The 17957-nt window shown below is 43.6% G+C and overlaps 2 protein-coding genes across 12 annotated transcripts in view; both read right to left on the bottom strand.

Moving 5' to 3' along the window:
* The window catches only part of LOC123857349 (protocadherin gamma-C4), a 283181-nt gene that overhangs the window by 132425 nt on the left and 132799 nt on the right, over positions 1-17957 (bottom strand). Inside the window, exons 1-2 of one of the 11 annotated variants that reach the window (XM_064596046.1) lie at positions 12099-17042; positions 10400-11603 (exon numbers count right to left, since the gene is read on the bottom strand). The exons of 6 other annotated variants lie outside the window; for them this stretch is intronic. In XM_064596046.1, coding sequence (XP_064452116.1) covers positions 11601-11603; positions 12099-14519 — 2424 coding nt within the window. In that variant the 5' untranslated portion in view covers positions 14520-17042 and the 3' untranslated portion in view covers positions 10400-11600. Of the gene's footprint in view, positions 1-19; positions 2801-7969; positions 11604-12098; positions 17043-17957 lie in introns of those variants that run through there. 4 more of the 11 variants (XM_064596032.1, XM_064596028.1, XM_064596031.1 and 1 more) reach the window with 4 other exon arrangements.
* LOC135361447 (protocadherin gamma-A7-like) overlaps positions 2531-17957 on the bottom strand; it is a 95309-nt gene continuing 79882 nt past the window's right edge. Inside the window, exon 2 of the mRNA XM_064596050.1 lies at positions 2531-2928. Coding sequence (XP_064452120.1) covers positions 2815-2928 — 114 coding nt within the window. The 3' untranslated portion in view covers positions 2531-2814. The remainder of the gene's footprint in view (positions 2929-17957) is intronic.

The following is a 17957-nucleotide window of genomic DNA, read 5'->3' as shown; positions in this document are numbered from 1 at the left end:
AAGGAATTAGTGAACTCACCTGAATATTTTCGGTTTCATCCTTACATTCACGAAAATCTATGGAGGTTAATAAGGGATCTTTTTTCTCACACGTCGCCAGACTGATGAGCGTGTCCGCGTAGTTGGGCTGGGGGAAGATCACGTGACTCTCCCGCGAGTCCGCGGTCAGGGAGACCTCGTGGGAATAGGTCTGCAGGAAAGCCCGCACCCCGTCCACGCCCACAAAGTGCGAGGCCGGCACGCCCACCAGCCCGCCTCCGGAAGCCTGGAGCAGACGCGACGCGTGCCAGCGCCTCAGCCTGAGCGCCAGCAGCACGATGACAAAGGCCAGGAAGACGCACGAGACTGCCGCCACCGCCACCACCAGATACAGCGTGAGGTCCGAATCGTCCGGGTCGGCGGGGGTCCTGATGCTGCCCAGGTCCGCCAGGACGTCCGGGATGTTGTCGGCCACGGCCACGGTGAGCGTGACGGTGGCCGAGAGAGGGGGCTGGCCGTGGTCCTGCACCGCCACCACCAGGCTCTGCTTGAGCGCGTCTCTGTCCAGCAGGGCCCGCGCCGTGCGCACCTCGCCCGTGTGCAGCCCCACCGCGAAGAGCCCTGGCTCGCTCGCCTTGAGCAGGCGGTAGGACAGCCAGGCGTTCTGGCCCGAGTCTCTGTCCACTGCCACCACCTTGGTGACCAGGTAGCCGGGCTCTGCGGAGCGGGGCGCCAGCTCCACACCGGTGGAACCATCGGTGGGGGGGGCGGGGTACAGGATCTCTGGTGTGTTGTCATTCTGGTCCAGAATGAATATGCTCAAGGACACATTGCTGCTAAGTGGTGGGTCCCCGCTGTCGTGCGCAGTCACTCTCAACTGCAGGTCACGGAACTGCTCATAGTCGAAAGAATGCAACGCATACAGGATGCCGGTGTCAGAGTTGACGGACACATAGGAGGATAAGGAAGCCCCGTGGAGAGTGTCTTCAGACAGGGAGTAAGTGACTTGAGCATTCTCATGGCTGTCCGGGTCATGTGCAGTCACAGAGAAGATGGAGGCACCTCTGGGGTTGTTTTCAGGGATGTAGACAGAATAGGAGGACTGGGGGAAGGCAGGCGGGTTGTCGTTGGTATCTGCCACATTCATGGAGATATGAGTTTCTGACGACAAGGGTGGGGTTCCACCATCTGTGGCTTTCAGTGTGATGTTATACACAGAGCATTTTTCCCGGTCTAGGTTTTTCGCTGTCATCAACCTATAATAATTGTCTATTGATCTTTCTAATTTAAAAGGAAGATTTTCTGAAATAGTGCAGGTCACCTCACCATTCTTGCCAGAATCTCGATCTTGAAGGTAGAAAAGAGCAACTACGGTTCCAGGAGGAGTGTCTTCAGGGATTGAGTTGCTTACAGATGTTACAGTCACTTCTGGGGCATTGTCATTCACATCTAAAACTGTGATAATTACTTTAGCCCTCGTCATACTACCAGGACCGTCCTGAGCCTGAACTTCCATTTCATAGTAGCTGGACTCTTCATAATCTAGGCCTTCTAAAGTTGATAATTCTCCTGTATGAGGGTTCAGTCGGAATATCTGTAGAATCTTCTGAGTTATTTTCCGGAAAGAATATGTCACTTCCCCATTGACTCCCTCATCCAGGTCAACAGCGTGTACCGTGAGCAATCTTGCGCCCACCGGCACGTTCTCAGGGACAGTTACTTGGTACTGAGGCAAAGAGAAGACTGGCGCGTGATCGTTCACATCCACCACTGTTACTTGGATGCGGGCGGTTTGGGATCTCGGTGGGTGGCCACCATCAGAGGCTGTAAGGAGTAGGTGGTGAACCGCCTTTTCCTCCCGATCCAGCACCCTTTCCAGCACTAATTCCGGATATTTAGCTCCGTCATCTCCATTCTGCACAACCAGGGAGAAGTGCTGATTGGGGCTGAGCTGGTAGCTCTGGAGGGAGTTAGTGCCCACATCTGGATCCCGAGCCTCATTTAACGGAAACCGCACCCCAGGAGCTGTGTTCTCCGTTATTTTTACAGTCATTTCTTCCGTCAAGAATCTAGGAGCGTTGTCATTAACATCTATTATTTCCACTTCTACAGGGTAAAGGTTCATTTTATCCATCAGGATGTTAAAGTTCACCAGGCACCGCGCGCTCTGAGCGCAGAGCTCCTCTCGGTCTATTCTGTCTGCGGTGACCAAGCTGCCGCTTCGCGGATTCAAAGCGAAAAGCTGCGTCCTACCTCTGGAGACGATGCGGACTCCACGCTCCGCCAGTTCCCCGGGCTCCAGGCCCAGATCCTTAGCAATATTACCCACAAAAGACCCTTTGTCTGTCTCCTCCGGCACGGAGTAGAGAAGATGTCCTGCCCAAGCTTCCCTCTGGGTCCCCAGGAGGATGGAGAGCAGGATGAATCTTCTGTAGTCCCGACCCCTCTGCGGAGCCGCCATTGTTGTGCTGATCTTGTTTAGACACTGGGCTATCTCCCGTTGTGCTTCTGGATGCCAGTGTGTCAGTGTGGAATCTTTTGTATTCGTAAAAGAAGCCCAGAATCTAGTATAAGAGAACTGAGTTTGATGCAGCTTGGAAGAGAGTTTATCTCAATCTGGTATTTCTTTGTACGGTAAAAGCTCAGTGGTTCTGGCAGATCTTTTGCACCATTTTCCCCCTGGTTGGTGAACAGCGGCGCTCAGAGTCCTTACTAAGTTACTGCACCATATTGAAGCAAAATAACTGATTTTTCAGAAAGTTGTTTTATCCTTCAAAATCTTTCCATTTATATTTCTCCGATTTATATATCTTTGATATTATTTAAAAATATATTTCAAGAAAATGAATTAATGCAACAATGTTCATGATGGGTGCTTACTAATTCCAGATAACTTTTATTTTCTGTTTTGCATTTCAACTTTGAAATGATGTTGGGTACTGCTTCAGGCTTCATAGAACACAGTAAAATCAGTGTTTGCAGGTAAAAAAAAAGTGTGATTTATTTTGAAAAGGTATGTCAGAGTATAACAAATTAATTCAATAATATTGAACACCGACTATGTTCTAGATGCCACCATGTAAGACTCAGAAAGTCAAAATTTTCTTTAGAATACAGAGAGGTAATTTAATAAAGTTTTTGATTGGAGGGAAACTTAGAGATGATTTAGTCTAATACCTCCATTTTAATGATTTTAAAAATGAGAGGAAATTGCCTTGTCCTTGACTATATAATAGTAAAACCATTGTTGGAATACAAATATCCTCACTTTCAGTGTTCTGAGAAGAAAAAGGAAAATCATTTGCCTTGGCTGATGCTTAATTATGCTCAAAAAGTGCCATTAGAGAGGAGGTAAGAACCCAAGCAACAACAATCAGCTATAGAAGCAACTCATTTTGCATAGAAGGCAGGAGTTTGCAGATTCTACCACCTGTGTATTCATAAGAAAGTGGGTGTTGACTGCTTCTTTTCATTATGCAATTCAAATAATCATCCTACCCGATTCTAGAATAATTGAAAAAAGTTGGGCCTCCAGATAGCCTTTGAGCATACACTGTCCTGAGAAGATCCTTAGAGGTACCAATTGTTCCAATGATGTTAATTAAGTAAAACTGAATTGTTGATGGATCTGAGTACCCTTAGCTGACAAAAATAAAATTCTTTCCACATAGTTGCAGGAGAAAAGAGTTACCTGTCCTGAAATGAAGACCCTGGCAAGAAATAAACTTACCTTATGGGGTGCCTGGCTGACTCAGTCAGAAAGAGCACACAATTCTTGATTTCAGGGTTGTAAGTTCAGGCCCCATGATGGGTGTAGAGATTACTTACATAAATAAATAAACTTAAAAAAAGAAATACCTTGCTTTGTAAATTATTTTAAGCCCTAGGGGAGTAGATAGCAGCCCCAGGAGGAGAAATCAGAAGTAACATTGAAAAATGCTTCTTAGCTTAGTTGCTGGGGATTTCCTAAGTGATCTATTTCTGCTCTCTGATGGCACTGGTCCAAAATATAGGCAATACTTTGAATGAAATGCTGTTTCAATCTATCAATTTATAGCCATGTTTGCTTTCACCAAGTAGATAAAATAACTTTTGTTCAAAGGAGCCAATATGAGTATTACAGATTAATTCCATTAGTCAAATACTATTTGTTTAGTAGTAATTTTGAACCTTCTGTTGATGTAAGCAAAGTCATTAAAGATCATGAGTACTTGCAGACATTTTCAAACAAAATTTTCGGTCTAGATATTATGGTTCCCAATGTTGTGATCTTTTTCTACCTAACACTTCAAAATTCATAGGGTCATCTCACATTTGTTTCTTATTCTTACTATTTAAAAAAAAGTCTCAACTGATTACTTCTGGATAACTTCTTTGGAGTTAATTATCTTAAAGAATAATTAAAGATCTAGATAAATAAGATTATGAACATACTCTGAACATAAAGTGTACTTTAGGAAGTAACTGGCTGTATTATCTCTAGTAATCAAATTTTCTAAGTTATTCTACAACATAAATTTAAATATTAAAGATCTCTACTAGACCACTAGGATATATTAAATATAACATAAGCCTACTATATAAAATTGAAATAAGTTTACAGTTTTAAAGGAAGTATATTATTATTGATTGAGTTATTGGGAAGAATCGACCTTCATTTTTATACTTGCATAAAAAAATTCTATGGAAAAAAATTCTGTGGAAAGTCTAATTGACTTCCCAGACATTAAGTTATGCATCTTCTCTCCTTTCTTTTTCTTTTTTTTTTTTAAAGATTTTATTTATTTATTTACAGAGAGAGAGAGCACAAGCAGGGGGAGTGGCAGGCAGAGGGAGAGGGAGAAGCAGGCTCCCCTGCTGAGCAGGGACCCCCGACGAGGGGCTCCATCCCAGGACCCTGGGATCATGACCCGAGCTGAAGGCAGACACTTAACTGCTTAACCGACTGAGCCACCCAGGCGCCCCAATCTTCTCACCTTTCTTTATGGAATTTTTTCTTTTCTTTTTTTTTTAAGATTTTATTTATTTATTTGACAGAGAGAGAGAGATCACAAGCAGGCAGACAGGTAGGCAGAGGGAGAAGGAGAAGCAGGCTCTTGAGCAGGGAGCCTGATGCGGGGCTCAATCCCAGGACACTGGGATCATGACCTGAGCCGAAGGCAGATGCTTAAATGACTGAGCCACCCAGGTGTCCCAATGGAACTTTTTTCTAATGAGAAAACATCTGTTTGGAGTTCTGTTTGGGTTTTCATTCCCAGGCAAAGATGCAAGTATTTTCTATTTCTCTCTGAAATTTTACTCCTTCCCTTTGACAACTGCTACCTCAACAGAAGTTTGATCAGATGGGTTGTTTTCACAGATGATAAACTAGCCCAATAATTTGGTAGGCTTTTTTCCCGATGCCTCAAAATTCAGTATATACTCAAAATCTCAGACTGTTTATCTTATTAACAATGATCTATATGGTATGTAAATCGGAGAGCCTCAGTTAGTCAGAATTTAGTAAGTTCCATGACTGCTAGGATTTAACACTTGGTCAGTCCACACGAATGAATGATTATTACTGAGAGAAGAATCTGATAGCTTTCCCAATAAAATACTTTATTTATTTAAATGAAATGGTCATAGGTAATTCAGATAAGAGAATAAAATAAACCGTCATATACTACCCCAGTTAGTGAATGAGCAGATAAGAGAATAAAATAAACCAGCCTACTATCCATAAAACCCAGTTAGTGAGCTTTGCTTATAAATGGATATAGTTTATTTTGTTTTTTTTTTTTCAAAATGTGGTTTAAATCATCCAGAATTGGTGATATAAAAAATAACATTTATACTCTCGGATCATATGAAACAAATTTTAATACTTGTATGAGACAATCTGACTTCCATGACCAATATCCAAGATTAAAGTTCTTGAAAATTATTTACTATTAAGTTCTTTTTAAAAAGATTTATTTATTTGGGAGACAGAGAGCACAGCAGATAGGGACAAAGGAAGAGGGGAGAGAGTCTTAGGCAGACTCTGCACTGAGTGTGGAGGTCGACTAGGGATCGACCTCCAGACCCTGAGGTCACTACCTGAGCTGAAACCAAAAGTCGGATGCTTAACTGACAACACCTGTGCCACTAGGCACCTTCTTCACTATTACATTTTGATTAAAACCACCAAAGGATTATATCACAAATGTCCAAACAAATCAGATTTGAAAATGTGTGTGACTGGAATCTCTTGGTCATATACATTTGGAATCTTGAAATAAATAATGGTACAATAATCGCTGAGATGTAAATATCACAATATTGACTTAGAGAAACATACATTACCTTTAGTACCTAATTTAAAGGCATCAACTCAATATTAAAGAAGACTGACAAATCCAGGTTACATTTATTTTCAAGAGATCTTTTCAATTATTTATGTTAAATGTGCATAGCAAATTTAGAAGCAGAATTGGCCAATCTATTGCATTATCAGATCATAGAATCCTCCAGCTCAGGACTGCAAAGACCTTGGCTATCATGTACTTCAACAACTCATCAAATACTATTATTCTCTATATTATATTAACTTCAGGGCCATCAACTTACTTTTGGAAAGAGCTAATAATAGAACCTCCTACCTTCTAGGCAATCCATTTTCCATTAGAACAACTTCAACAAATCAAAACTTTTTTTCTACTCACCAAGGCACAGTTTCATCCACACCTTTGAGCCATAATGAATTAGACTAATCATTCTTCTAATGATAACCCTCTCCTTTCCTTAAATATTTGAATAGAGTTTCTACATGACAGAAGCCTTATTTTATCTGGGTTAAATATGCTAAATTATTTAAATTCTTATTTGAACACTGTTAATCTTTCATTCTCCCATTCACTATTCAGTCCTCTATTTTTTAGGGATATGGGCTTGTAAGTGGACACTAATAAGCGTATTTAAAAATTCACTTTCATTTTTAAATATTATCAAGCACATAGATTGCAGAAGACATTGTAGTAGGCATACAACATCAGGTGCTTATATTTGGTAACAATCAAAATTATAATACTGGTGATGTCAACAAATACTTGTTCATTATACTGCTTTATAGTTGAAAAAATAATAAACTATATTGTCTCAGAACTTGTGTGAGGTAGGTAAGACAAGTCTATTTAATTTATGTGTTAATTTGGTGGCGCCTGGGTGGCTCAGTCGTTCAGTGTCTGCCTTCGGCTCAGGTCATGATCCCAGGGTCCTGGGATCGAGCCCCGCATCGGGCTCCCTGCTCCGCGGGAAGCCTGCTTCTCCCTCTCCCACTCCCCCCACTTGTGTTCCCTTTCTCACTGTGTCTCTCTCTGTCAAATAAATAAACAAAATCTTTAAAAAATTTACATGTTAATTTAAAAACTATAGATATTGTGACTAGCCCGAGATGAATAACAGATAATCCCAGGAATATTATTCAGGTTTTCTAACACCAAAGATCAGGTCTTCTCTGCTACAGACATCAATTACTTTTATCTTTCATAAAAATAATTTTTGATTCCTAAGTAGTAAAGGGGGAAAATATCTCTCACAGATCTCAGACTCCGGGCTGAGTGCAGAGCCCGGGGCTCAATCACTACCCTGATATGAGGGCCCTGAGATTATGACCTGAGCCTAAATCAAGAGTTTAACCGACTGGGCCACCCAGGTGCCCCATTAGGAAAAGAATCTTACAGATGTCACAATTCGGGGGGGGGGGAACCCTAACAAAAGAGATGTAACCCAAGGCACGAAGACCTTGCCAGCAGGAGAAAAGTAAAGAAAATCTACAGCATACATTACTAAGAATTTTTTCGTGAAATTGGAAAGTACTAAGAGTACTAAGATTTAATAGAGCTCTACTGATATAAAAAAGAAACTTCTGAAAATTGATTCAATGCAAAGACTAAGAAAACTAAGCAGTGACCAAAGAAAATTTTAAACTTTCCTGTTCAAATAAAACTAATAAAAGGAATAACCTCACCTGAACAAGGGAGTCTTCCTCTTTACAAAAACCTGAATCTTCCTGAATCAAAAGAGGCTCACTTTTCCCACAGCTCTCCTGGCTGATGAGCGTGTCCGCGTAGTTGGGCTGGGGGAAGATCACGTGACTCTCCCGCGAGTCCGCGGTCAGGGAGACCTCGTGGGAATAGGTCTGCAGGAAAGCCCGCACCCCGTCCACGCCCACAAAGTGCGAGGCCGGCACGCCCACCAGCCCGCCTCCGGAAGCCTGGAGCAGACGCGACGCGTGCCAGCGCCTCAGCCTGAGCGCCAGCAGCACGATGACAAAGGCCAGGAAGACGCACGAGACTGCCGCCACCGCCACCACCAGATACAGCGTGAGGTCCGAATCGTCCGGGTCGGCGGGGGTCCTGATGCTGCCCAGGTCCGCCAGGACGTCCGGGATGTTGTCGGCCACGGCCACGGTGAGCGTGACGGTGGCCGAGAGAGGGGGCTGGCCGTGGTCCTGCACCGCCACCACCAGGCTCTGCTTGAGCGCGTCTCTGTCCAGCAGGGCCCGCGCCGTGCGCACCTCGCCCGTGTGCAGCCCCACCGCGAAGAGCCCTGGCTCGCTCGCCTTGAGCAGGCGGTAGGACAGCCAGGCGTTCTGGCCCGAGTCTCTGTCCACTGCCACCACCTTGGTGACCAGGTAGCCGGGCTCTGCGGAGCGGGGCGCCAGCTCCACACCGGTGGAACCATCGGTGGGGGGGGCGGGGTACAGGATCTCTGGTGTGTTGTCATTCTGGTCCAGAATGAATATGCTCAAGGACACATTGCTGCTAAGTGGTGGGTCCCCGCTGTCGTGCGCAGTCACTCTCAACTGCAGGTCACGGAACTGCTCATAGTCGAAAGAATGCAACGCATACAGGATGCCGGTGTCAGAGTTGACGGACACATAGGAGGATAAGGAAGCCCCGTGGAGAGTGTCTTCAGACAGGGAGTAAGTGACTTGAGCATTCTCATGGCTGTCCGGGTCATGTGCAGTCACAGAGAAGATGGAGGCACCTCTGGGGTTGTTTTCAGGGATGTAGACAGAATAGGAGGACTGGGGGAAGGCAGGCCGGTTGTCATTGATATCTGCCACATTTAGGTAGACAAGCGTTTCCGTAGACAAAGGTGGAATTCCTTTGTCTGTAGCTGTTATAGTGATGTTGTACAAGGATACCTGTTCTCGATCTAGTACTGTATTGGTCACTAATTGATAATAATTGTCTACTGACTTTTCCAGTTCAAATGGCAGACTTCTTGAGATGGAACATGTTACCAGGCCATTCAGTCCAGAGTCTCGATCATACACTTGAAAAAGAGCAATTACTGTTCCTGGAGGTGTACTTTCAGCAACTGATCTACTTCCAGATGTAACTACCACTTCTGGTACATTATCATTTACATCCAAGATAGTTATTAAGACTTTTGCTCTGTCTAGTAGACCTGGCCGATCCCTGGCTTCAACATCCAGCTCATAAAAGCTTGAGTCCTCATAGTCTAGATTTGCAGAAGTTGATATTTCTCCAGTGGAAACATTTAAGCAGAAAATCTTTGAGATCTTTTCTGTTACCCTCAGGAAGGAATACGTTACTTCTGCATGAACTCCTTCATCCTGGTCAGTAGCATTTACCGACAATACTGGTGTACCTACTGGCAGATTTTCAGGAACATTCACATGGTAGACAGGCTGAGTAAACACTGGAGCATTGTCATTCACATCTAGGACAATTACCAGAATTTGTGCAGTGCCTGAGCGGATGGGGTCACCGCCATCCATAGCAGTAAGGACCAGGTGGTAAATGGCCTCTCCCTCCCGATCCAGGGCTCGCTCCAGCACCAGCTCCGGGTATTTGGGCCTATTAGCTTCGCCCCACACATCCACTGAGAAGTGACTATTCCCGCTGAGTTTGAAGCCCTGAAGAGAGTTCATTCCCACATCCAGGTCATAGACCTCCATTAGTGGAAAACGAGAGGATGGGACTGCATTTTCCAGAATTTTCACTTCCAATTCTTCCCTGAAGAATCGTGGTGTATTATCATTAATGTCCACTATTTCCACTTCAACGGGATAAAGATTCAGTTTATCCTCAATAAGGATGTTAAAACTCACCAGACACGGCGTGCTCTGAGCACAGAGCTCCTCCCGGTCTATCCTGTCCGCGGTGACCAAGCTGCCGCTTTGCGGGTTCAGAGCAAAAAGCTGCGTCCTACCTCTGGAGACGATGCGGACGCCATGCTCCGCCAGCTCCCGGGGCTCCAGCCCCAGATCGTTGGCGATGTTCCCCACGAAGGAACCTTTGTCTAGCTCCTCAAGAACGGAATAACGGATTGTCCTGGCCCCAGCCTCCCACAGAGTCCCTAGGAGAATAAAGAGCACCACTATCCCGCTGTGGCGCCCGCGCTTTTGCAGAGCAGCCATTACTGCTCCTTACGGACTTCCTTGGGATTATGAGTATGGGGAACAGGTTCGCAATCACTTTTATGCTTCTCAGAATTGGAAGCCAAGCTCCATAAACAAGTAGTTCAGATGAGAAGCATTTTAGATTAGAATTCCTGTGCAGCTGGAGAGCTATTATGTCTGATCTGGTTTTCGCTGGGGATGTAACTCCAGTTCTCATTTCTTTCCTTGCCCGGGTTAGTGAACAGCGACACTTAGAGTCCTAACTTAATACTGCACTGTTTTTGTGAAACCATCATACAGAGAATCTTATTTTGGCTAAATCTGCTTAGGTGTCACTGGTAATACTTCTCTCCCCCAAAAAGAATAAAAGAGCATATTTTGAACAATTTTGGATGTTCCCTGGAATTTACCACTCATTTTTGTGTTATAGGTCTTAGGGCCTTGGAGAACAGAAATAAGATTACACTTTTATGTAAATCTTGAATTTTCACATTCCACCCTCATTTATATTTACCCCATTTTCATTTTTTTTATGATTTAAGTTCTTATTTAAATTGTAGTTAGTTAACATATAGTGTAATATTAGTTTCAGGAGTAAAATTTAGTGATTCATCATTTACATGTAACACCCAGGGCTCATCACAACAAGTGCCCTCCTTAATACCCATCACCCATTTAGTCCATCCCCCTGCCCACCTCCCCTCCAGCAACCCTCAATTTGTTCTCTATAGTTAAAAGTCTCTCTTATTTGTCCCATTTCCAATAAGGACACCAACAACAACACATTTGGAACCAACCCACCTACTGCTGGTTGTAAGTATTGCCATTTTTGGATGTCATTATCTATTTTATTAACACGGAGAATAAATGACCTAACTTAGGCAATATCTCTGTGTAACTTTTAAAAAATGAAAAGGGGGGTGCTTGGCTGGCTCAGAGGAGACTGCAAATCTTAAGATTATTTTTTCTAAAGATATTATTTATTTACTTGAGAGAGAGCATGAGAGAGGGGAAGGGCAGAGGGAGAAACAGACTCCTCGCTGAGCAGGGAGCCCAACGCGGAGCTCTATCCCATGACCCAGAGATCATGAACTGTCCCAGGACCCAGAGATCATGAGCTGAGCCAAAGGCAGATGCTTAATCAACTTGAGCCACCCAGGCACCTCGGAGACTGCAACTTTTGACCTTGGGGTCATGAGTTTGAGTCTCCTGTTGGGTGTAGAGATTACTTAAATGAATAAAAAAAAGTTAAAAAAAATAAAAAACATGAAAAGGAAGTGAAAATATATTGGCTACAATGACAAAAATTTATATTCATATATTATATACAAAACATAGTTTAGGATTAACTGCATTGAGACTAGGTAAACCACTTAATTGCCTACATTTATGTTTAATTATATGATAATATGTTTCCCAATGAGAATGTGATACTAATGTATCAAAAATGTTTCAGGATATATGGCTTTAGATTTAACAAAAATTTCAAGACCATCACAAGGCCACTTTCCATGAAAGACTGCAACAGATAAATGAACAAAAAATTCTAACAACCCCCCCAAGCAATGACCAGAAAAATCAACAAAACACGATAAAATCAAGTCATACTTAGTCTGCATATGTTTTACGTCTATAATAATTATTGACATCTAGTTTTTACGTCTATAATAATTATTGACATCTAGTTACGATTATGGAAATAATGGGTTTTGAAGTAACTCACCTGTTGCAAACTGACTGAATTAGAAGTCATTTGGGGATCTTCATTACTGGTACTTTCAAACCAAGAGGCTTCATTACACAGAAGATCTTGTTGTGGGACATTTTCAGGCTTTATATTGAGAAATTTAAACTCAGTCTTTGAGGAATGTGAGGCAGCACATAGATTGTAAGAATAAGGCAAAGTTCCTTCGCTGAAGTTGGGGAGAACCCCAGATTCGGTCTTGGAGCAGACATTAGTCTGAAAGCAGCTCCAGGAGGCAGGGCTGGAGGAGCGTCCCAGGCGCAGGGCAACCGCCAGAATCACCGCGAGGAGGAAGAGCACCGAGATCAGGGCCAAAGCCACCACCAGGTAAAACTGCAGCTCAGCCTGGGGGTCAGAGGGCGCCGGGCGGTCGCTGACATCTGGCGGCACTTCTTGTAGGCTGTCGGCGAAAACCAGGAGCAGCGTGGCTGTGGCCGAGAGGGGCGGCTGTCCCCCATCCCGCACAGCGACCAGCAGGCGCTGGCGGGCCGCGTCCCTGTCGCCCAAAGCGCGCGCCGTGCGCACCTCGCCCGTGCGCAGCCCCAGGCTGAAGAGTCCCGGCTCGCTGGCCTGCAGCACGTGGTACGACAGCCAGGCATTGTGTCCCGAGTCGGCGTCCACCGCCACCACCTTGGTGACCAGGTAGCCGGGCTGCGCGGCGCGCGGCACCGTGTCGAAGAGCGCCGAGCCGTCGGGCCCCAGCGCCGGGTACAGCACCCGGGGCGCGTTGTCGTTGCGGTCGCCCACCAACACGCGCAGGCTCACGTTGGCGCGGAGCGCGGGCGAGCCCTGGTCGCGCGCCTGCAGGGTCAGCTCGAAGGCGCGCAGCTGCTCGTGGTCGAAGGCGCGCTGCGCGAACACCACCCCGCTCTGCGCGCTCACGGACACGTAGGACGCCAGCGCGCGTGGCTCCAGGTCGCTGGCCACGATGGAGTAGGAGACGCGGCCGTTGGGCCCCAGGTCGGGGTCCGAGGCGCTGACTTGTGCGATGGATGCTCCAGGAGGATTGTTCTCAGCCACATGGACCACGTAAGAAGGCTGTTCGAAAACTGGCGCGTTGTCATTGACATCGATGATGTTCAAGGTGACACTTCTGTTGGAGGAGAGAGGCGGATTTCCCCTATCTGTGACTGTGATGGTGATGTTGTATTCTGGAGTCTGTTCTCGATCTAGGGCTCCATCTGTGACCAACTTGTATGTATTTTTTGTATCTTGAACTATTTTAAATGGGAACTTTCCTTTTAGTTGGCAGAAAACTTCCCCATTAAATTCAGAATCTAGGTCACGTGTTTTGATCAGGGCAACAACAGTCCCCAGCTCAGCATCTTCTTGAATATGTTTAGATTCAGAATCCAGGGTTACCTCAGGGGCATTGTCATTTTCATCCAAAATATCTATTTGTATTTTACAGTGCGCAGTGTGTCGTCCACCATCCTTTGCTTCCACCCCAATTGTGTAGCTCTCTCTCTCTTCAAAGTCCAGTTCTCCACCAGTGGTGAGTTCCCCTGTTTTATTGTCCAGCTTGAACAGCTGTCTCACTACATTACCAATGTTGATGAAAGCATATGTGATCTCAGCATTGACCCCCTCGTCCAAGTCAGTGGCCATCACACTTAGTACAGAGGAGCCCACTGGTAGGTTCTCTCGAACACTGGCCCTGTACACATCCTGGGTGAACACTGGTGGGTTATCATTTGCATCTGCCACAACCACCCTTATCTGGGTAGTGCAGCTTCTAGATGGGTCCCCCCCATCCACAGCGGTGAGGACCAGGTGGTGGTAAGACTGCTCTTCCCTGTCCAGGGGAGTCTTCACTACCAGTTCTGGGTACCTACTGCCATCTGGGTTCTCCTTCTGAATCAAAGAAAAGTGCGGGTTTGGGTTGAGGTAGTATTGCTGCAGGGAATTGACACCTACATCTGAATCTTGCGCGGATTCCAGGGAAAAAGTGGCTCCAGTTAGGGCCAGTTCACTGATTTCCAGTTCAGTGATATTTCGGCTAAAGGTCGGTGGGTTGTCATTGACATCCTGAATTACCACACTTATATGAAAGAAGTTCAAAGGCTTTTCAGCGACCATTTCGAATTCTAGAACACACGTTGACTTCTTGCCACAAATCTGCTCTCGGTCTATACGGTCGCTCACAAGTAAGTCCCCGTTCTCAGTACTCACTGTAAAGAATTTCTTCTGTGCACTAATCCGCAGGTTTCGGGTAGGCAATTCTCCCACGCCAAGCCCCAGATCCTTGGCGAGGTTCCCCACGAGTGAGCCCATGGCCAGCTCCTCAGGAATAGTGTAGCGGATCTGTTCCGGGAGCACCGGGCTGAACAAAGACAGCAAAAAGAGAAAGGGCATTCGTCTCCGCCCAGCCGGGCCCTTCTGTCCCAAGCGGTCTCCCATCCCGCTTTCTGCGACTTTGCCTTTCTGATTCCGAAGAGCTACGATCGCTAAATAATCCCAAGAATTCTCTGAGCAGGAGCAACTCCTTGATTTGTCTTGGCAGGCAGATTCTCTGACATATCTCGGCGGCAGAAAGAACCGGAGAGAGAGTGCCCAGTTACCGCTGTTCCGCGGTGGGGGTGGGGGGGGGAGATTCCTTTGCGTCGGGAGAAGCTGATACTACGCTCAGTACTAGCCAACAGCGGCACCCCGCGTCTCGGCTGCAGAACTGCAGTAGTGGTTACTAAATGCGCTCCAAATAAGGAGTGGGTTAAAAGAAAATTCTACCGTGTCCTGACACAGATACTTATTCTTCCCATTTTACAAGGATTTTAACATTTTAAATATTCACTGTATCGTCGATCTGGAGGTCATTTTATTTGAACTTGAACTTTATCCACCTATAACAAGTGATTTTTACTCTTCAAAGAGCAGAGGTAACTTGCTTGAAGATGTTTATTGGCATCATCGTGGTTTTCATTTCCATTTTAATAAAATGGTCATGATATTTTCTTCCCTGTGTTCCTTAGTAAAACTGAAGACCAAATGAAATGATATGTAGAAAATGACACAAATGAAAGTAGTGGTGGTGGTGATGGTAGAAAGTGTAATATGAAAATTCTTGAAATATCAGCTTGATATGTATGGTTATTCCACTTGTTTATTTTCTTCTAACTTATAAACATGACAAATCTCGTAGCTTTTAGTTTTATCCCGTGTTTCACTTCCTTCTATATTATCATTATCACTTTACCCCCAAAATAGATAAGTAAGCAAAGAGATTGGTTGTCCTTATAAAAAAGTACAGTAAGAAGCAAGAAACTTTTTCCTTAGTTTCCAAGTGTCTACTTTGAAATGACCATGATTTTAAAACTATTCCACTGATTTTATTTTTTCCACACTACATTGCCACTGTCTTTAACTGTACTGTTTCTTCTCAAGCCACTTAGCAATGGTGAGTTATTTGAATTTGGGGGATGAAGTATGAGTCCTTATAATTATATATTCTAAAGAAAGTAATCTATGTTGTCCCCAGGTTACTAACAGATCATCACCCTTTTGTTACTGACATTCTTCCCATGTCGATTTTCATGTTTCTGATAGGTGTCTTACAGGTTTTTTTTTTTTAAGATTTTATTTATTTGTGAGAGAGAGACACAGAGTGCACAAACAGGGGGGCAGTAGGCAGAGGGAGAAGCATGCAGGACCTGGGATCATGACCTCAGCTGAAGGCAGATGCTTAACCGACTGAGCCACCCAGGTGTCCCAGTGACTTAAAGTTTTAATTCCATTTCCAAACTAGAAATCTTCATAAAGGAACTTTTTTTAACCTATACAATACATTGTAATTCTAAAACTTAGCAGGTGTGTAGCAATGTTGAACCCATAGTGTAATAGTATTAGACATCTTAAACTACTCATTGTATTTAGGATTCTAGAAAGAAACTCATTGACATCTCTACTTCATACAAACACAAAAAACATAGACTTAAGACTTCTCTCCAAAACATGACTGAACAAGTGCTTTTCCAACATGGTGTGAACACTTAAATTAGTACAGGAGAGTTATCTTTTCAGAGCCCATGTGAAACTAAAGATCCAAATATTTAAACGATTAGACAGTATATATAGTATATACACTCAGAGTGTTATATCAAGCATTTCATTACATAAAGTCTGTTGAGTTTATAGAGGTTTAAGAGGTATTTTCCATTGCATGAAAAAATTAACTTGGGAAATATATCCAAAATGTATACCTTTTCTTTAAAATGTAATGAAAAAATAATATTTGTTATAAAATATCATGGAAAAGTAAGTTTTCAAGTAGGAGGGAATGTTATCAGTCTCCATCATACAGATTCTCATTACTCTTTGGATGCATTCACTATTCAGTGAATCTGCACAATTTAAACTGCAATCAGAATTATCCGTATATAAATATACTTGGATCCCCTTCAATATATAAATATTGGATCCCCTTGAAGTAATTATTTAAAAAACAAAAACCAAGTGCTCATAGGTTCCCACATGTAACAATAAACCATTTGTTTGGTCACGTAATGTAGCCTACCATCCCATCATAGTATTTTATTGCTATTTCTCCCATTTAGTCACACTTTGCAGCTGATGAAGTTGTTGAAAGTACAATATTTGAAAGATTGAAAATATTAAGGAGAAGCATCTGAAAATCATCTTCAGTAAATCAGATGCGAAAAACAAAGAGGGCAGTTCTTCCATTACACAATGCACACCCAAGAATTTGAGACCCAGAGACCTGCATTTCATTATGAAAAATTATTAATTTAAGAAAAGCATATCCCTGGGGCGCCTGGGTGGCTCAGTTGTTAAGCATCTGCCTTCAGCTCAGGTCATGATCCCAGGGTCCTGGGATCGAGCCCCGCATCAGGCTCCCTGCTCAGCAGGAAGCCTGCTTCTCCCTCTCCCACTCCCCCTGCTTGTGTTCTGTCTCTCTCTGACAAATAAATAAATAAAAAATCTTTAAAAAAAAAAAAAAGAAAGAAAGAAAGAAAAGCATATCCCTGAGAAATGAATTTTAAAATTTCAAACAATTTTTATGTTGATTTTCCAAGTACAAATCTTAGACTCTAGTAATAAAGCAGAATTGTACCAACACATGCATAGGTGCAAACATTCAAATAGATACTGATTCCGAAAAGTGAAGAAGTTATCTGCAACCAGAAGTGCCAGGTGTAGGGTATATTTGTATTTAATGAATGTAGCAGAATCTAATTTTTTGGAGATTTTAAACTGCATCACAGAATAAAGTACAGTTTTTTAAGATTTATTTATTTATTTTTAGAGAGAGAGAGCTTGTGGGGGTGGGGGTGTGAGGGGCAGAGGGATAGGGAGAGAAACCTCAAGCAGACTCCGCGCTGAGAGAGGAAACCCATGCGGGACTCCATCCCACGACCCCAAGGACCATGACCTGAGCCCAAATCAAGAGTCCCACACTTAACTGACTGAGCCACCTGGGTGCCCCAAATAAAGAACACTGATTTCTTATCTCAACAAATATGCATGTCTAGTAATTACATAGGTTAACCCAAAGTTCCCAGACTTGAGAATGTCACAGACTATAAATTTAATCTGTTTTTTTGATTTTTATCATGTAGAAGTTTTCGATATTCTTGCACTGATTCATTAAAATACTGTAAATTATTTCCTTATGCAAACAGCAGGTATACTAAAATATCAGTGCTGCATACCATCCTTTCCAAAACACATTCACCATTGGCGTTTACACAAATATCCAAAATAGAACATTATATCTCGAACAACTTGTACTAATCAAACAACTCTTTACTAACATAGTAACAGTTCTAGTATAAGATAGTCTTTGGGTTAAGTGATTATGTTTAACTACTTTCTTTTAAGCCT

Source organism: Mirounga angustirostris, unplaced genomic scaffold (genome assembly GCF_029215605.1).
Source record: "Mirounga angustirostris isolate CCGP_5_RB_7025 unplaced genomic scaffold, mMirAng1.0.hap1 SCAF_7, whole genome shotgun sequence".
Taxonomy (NCBI): domain Eukaryota; kingdom Metazoa; phylum Chordata; class Mammalia; order Carnivora; family Phocidae; genus Mirounga; species Mirounga angustirostris.
The sequence above is the reverse complement of the archived record's forward strand: the minus strand, read 5'-3'. Positions and strand labels throughout refer to the sequence as shown.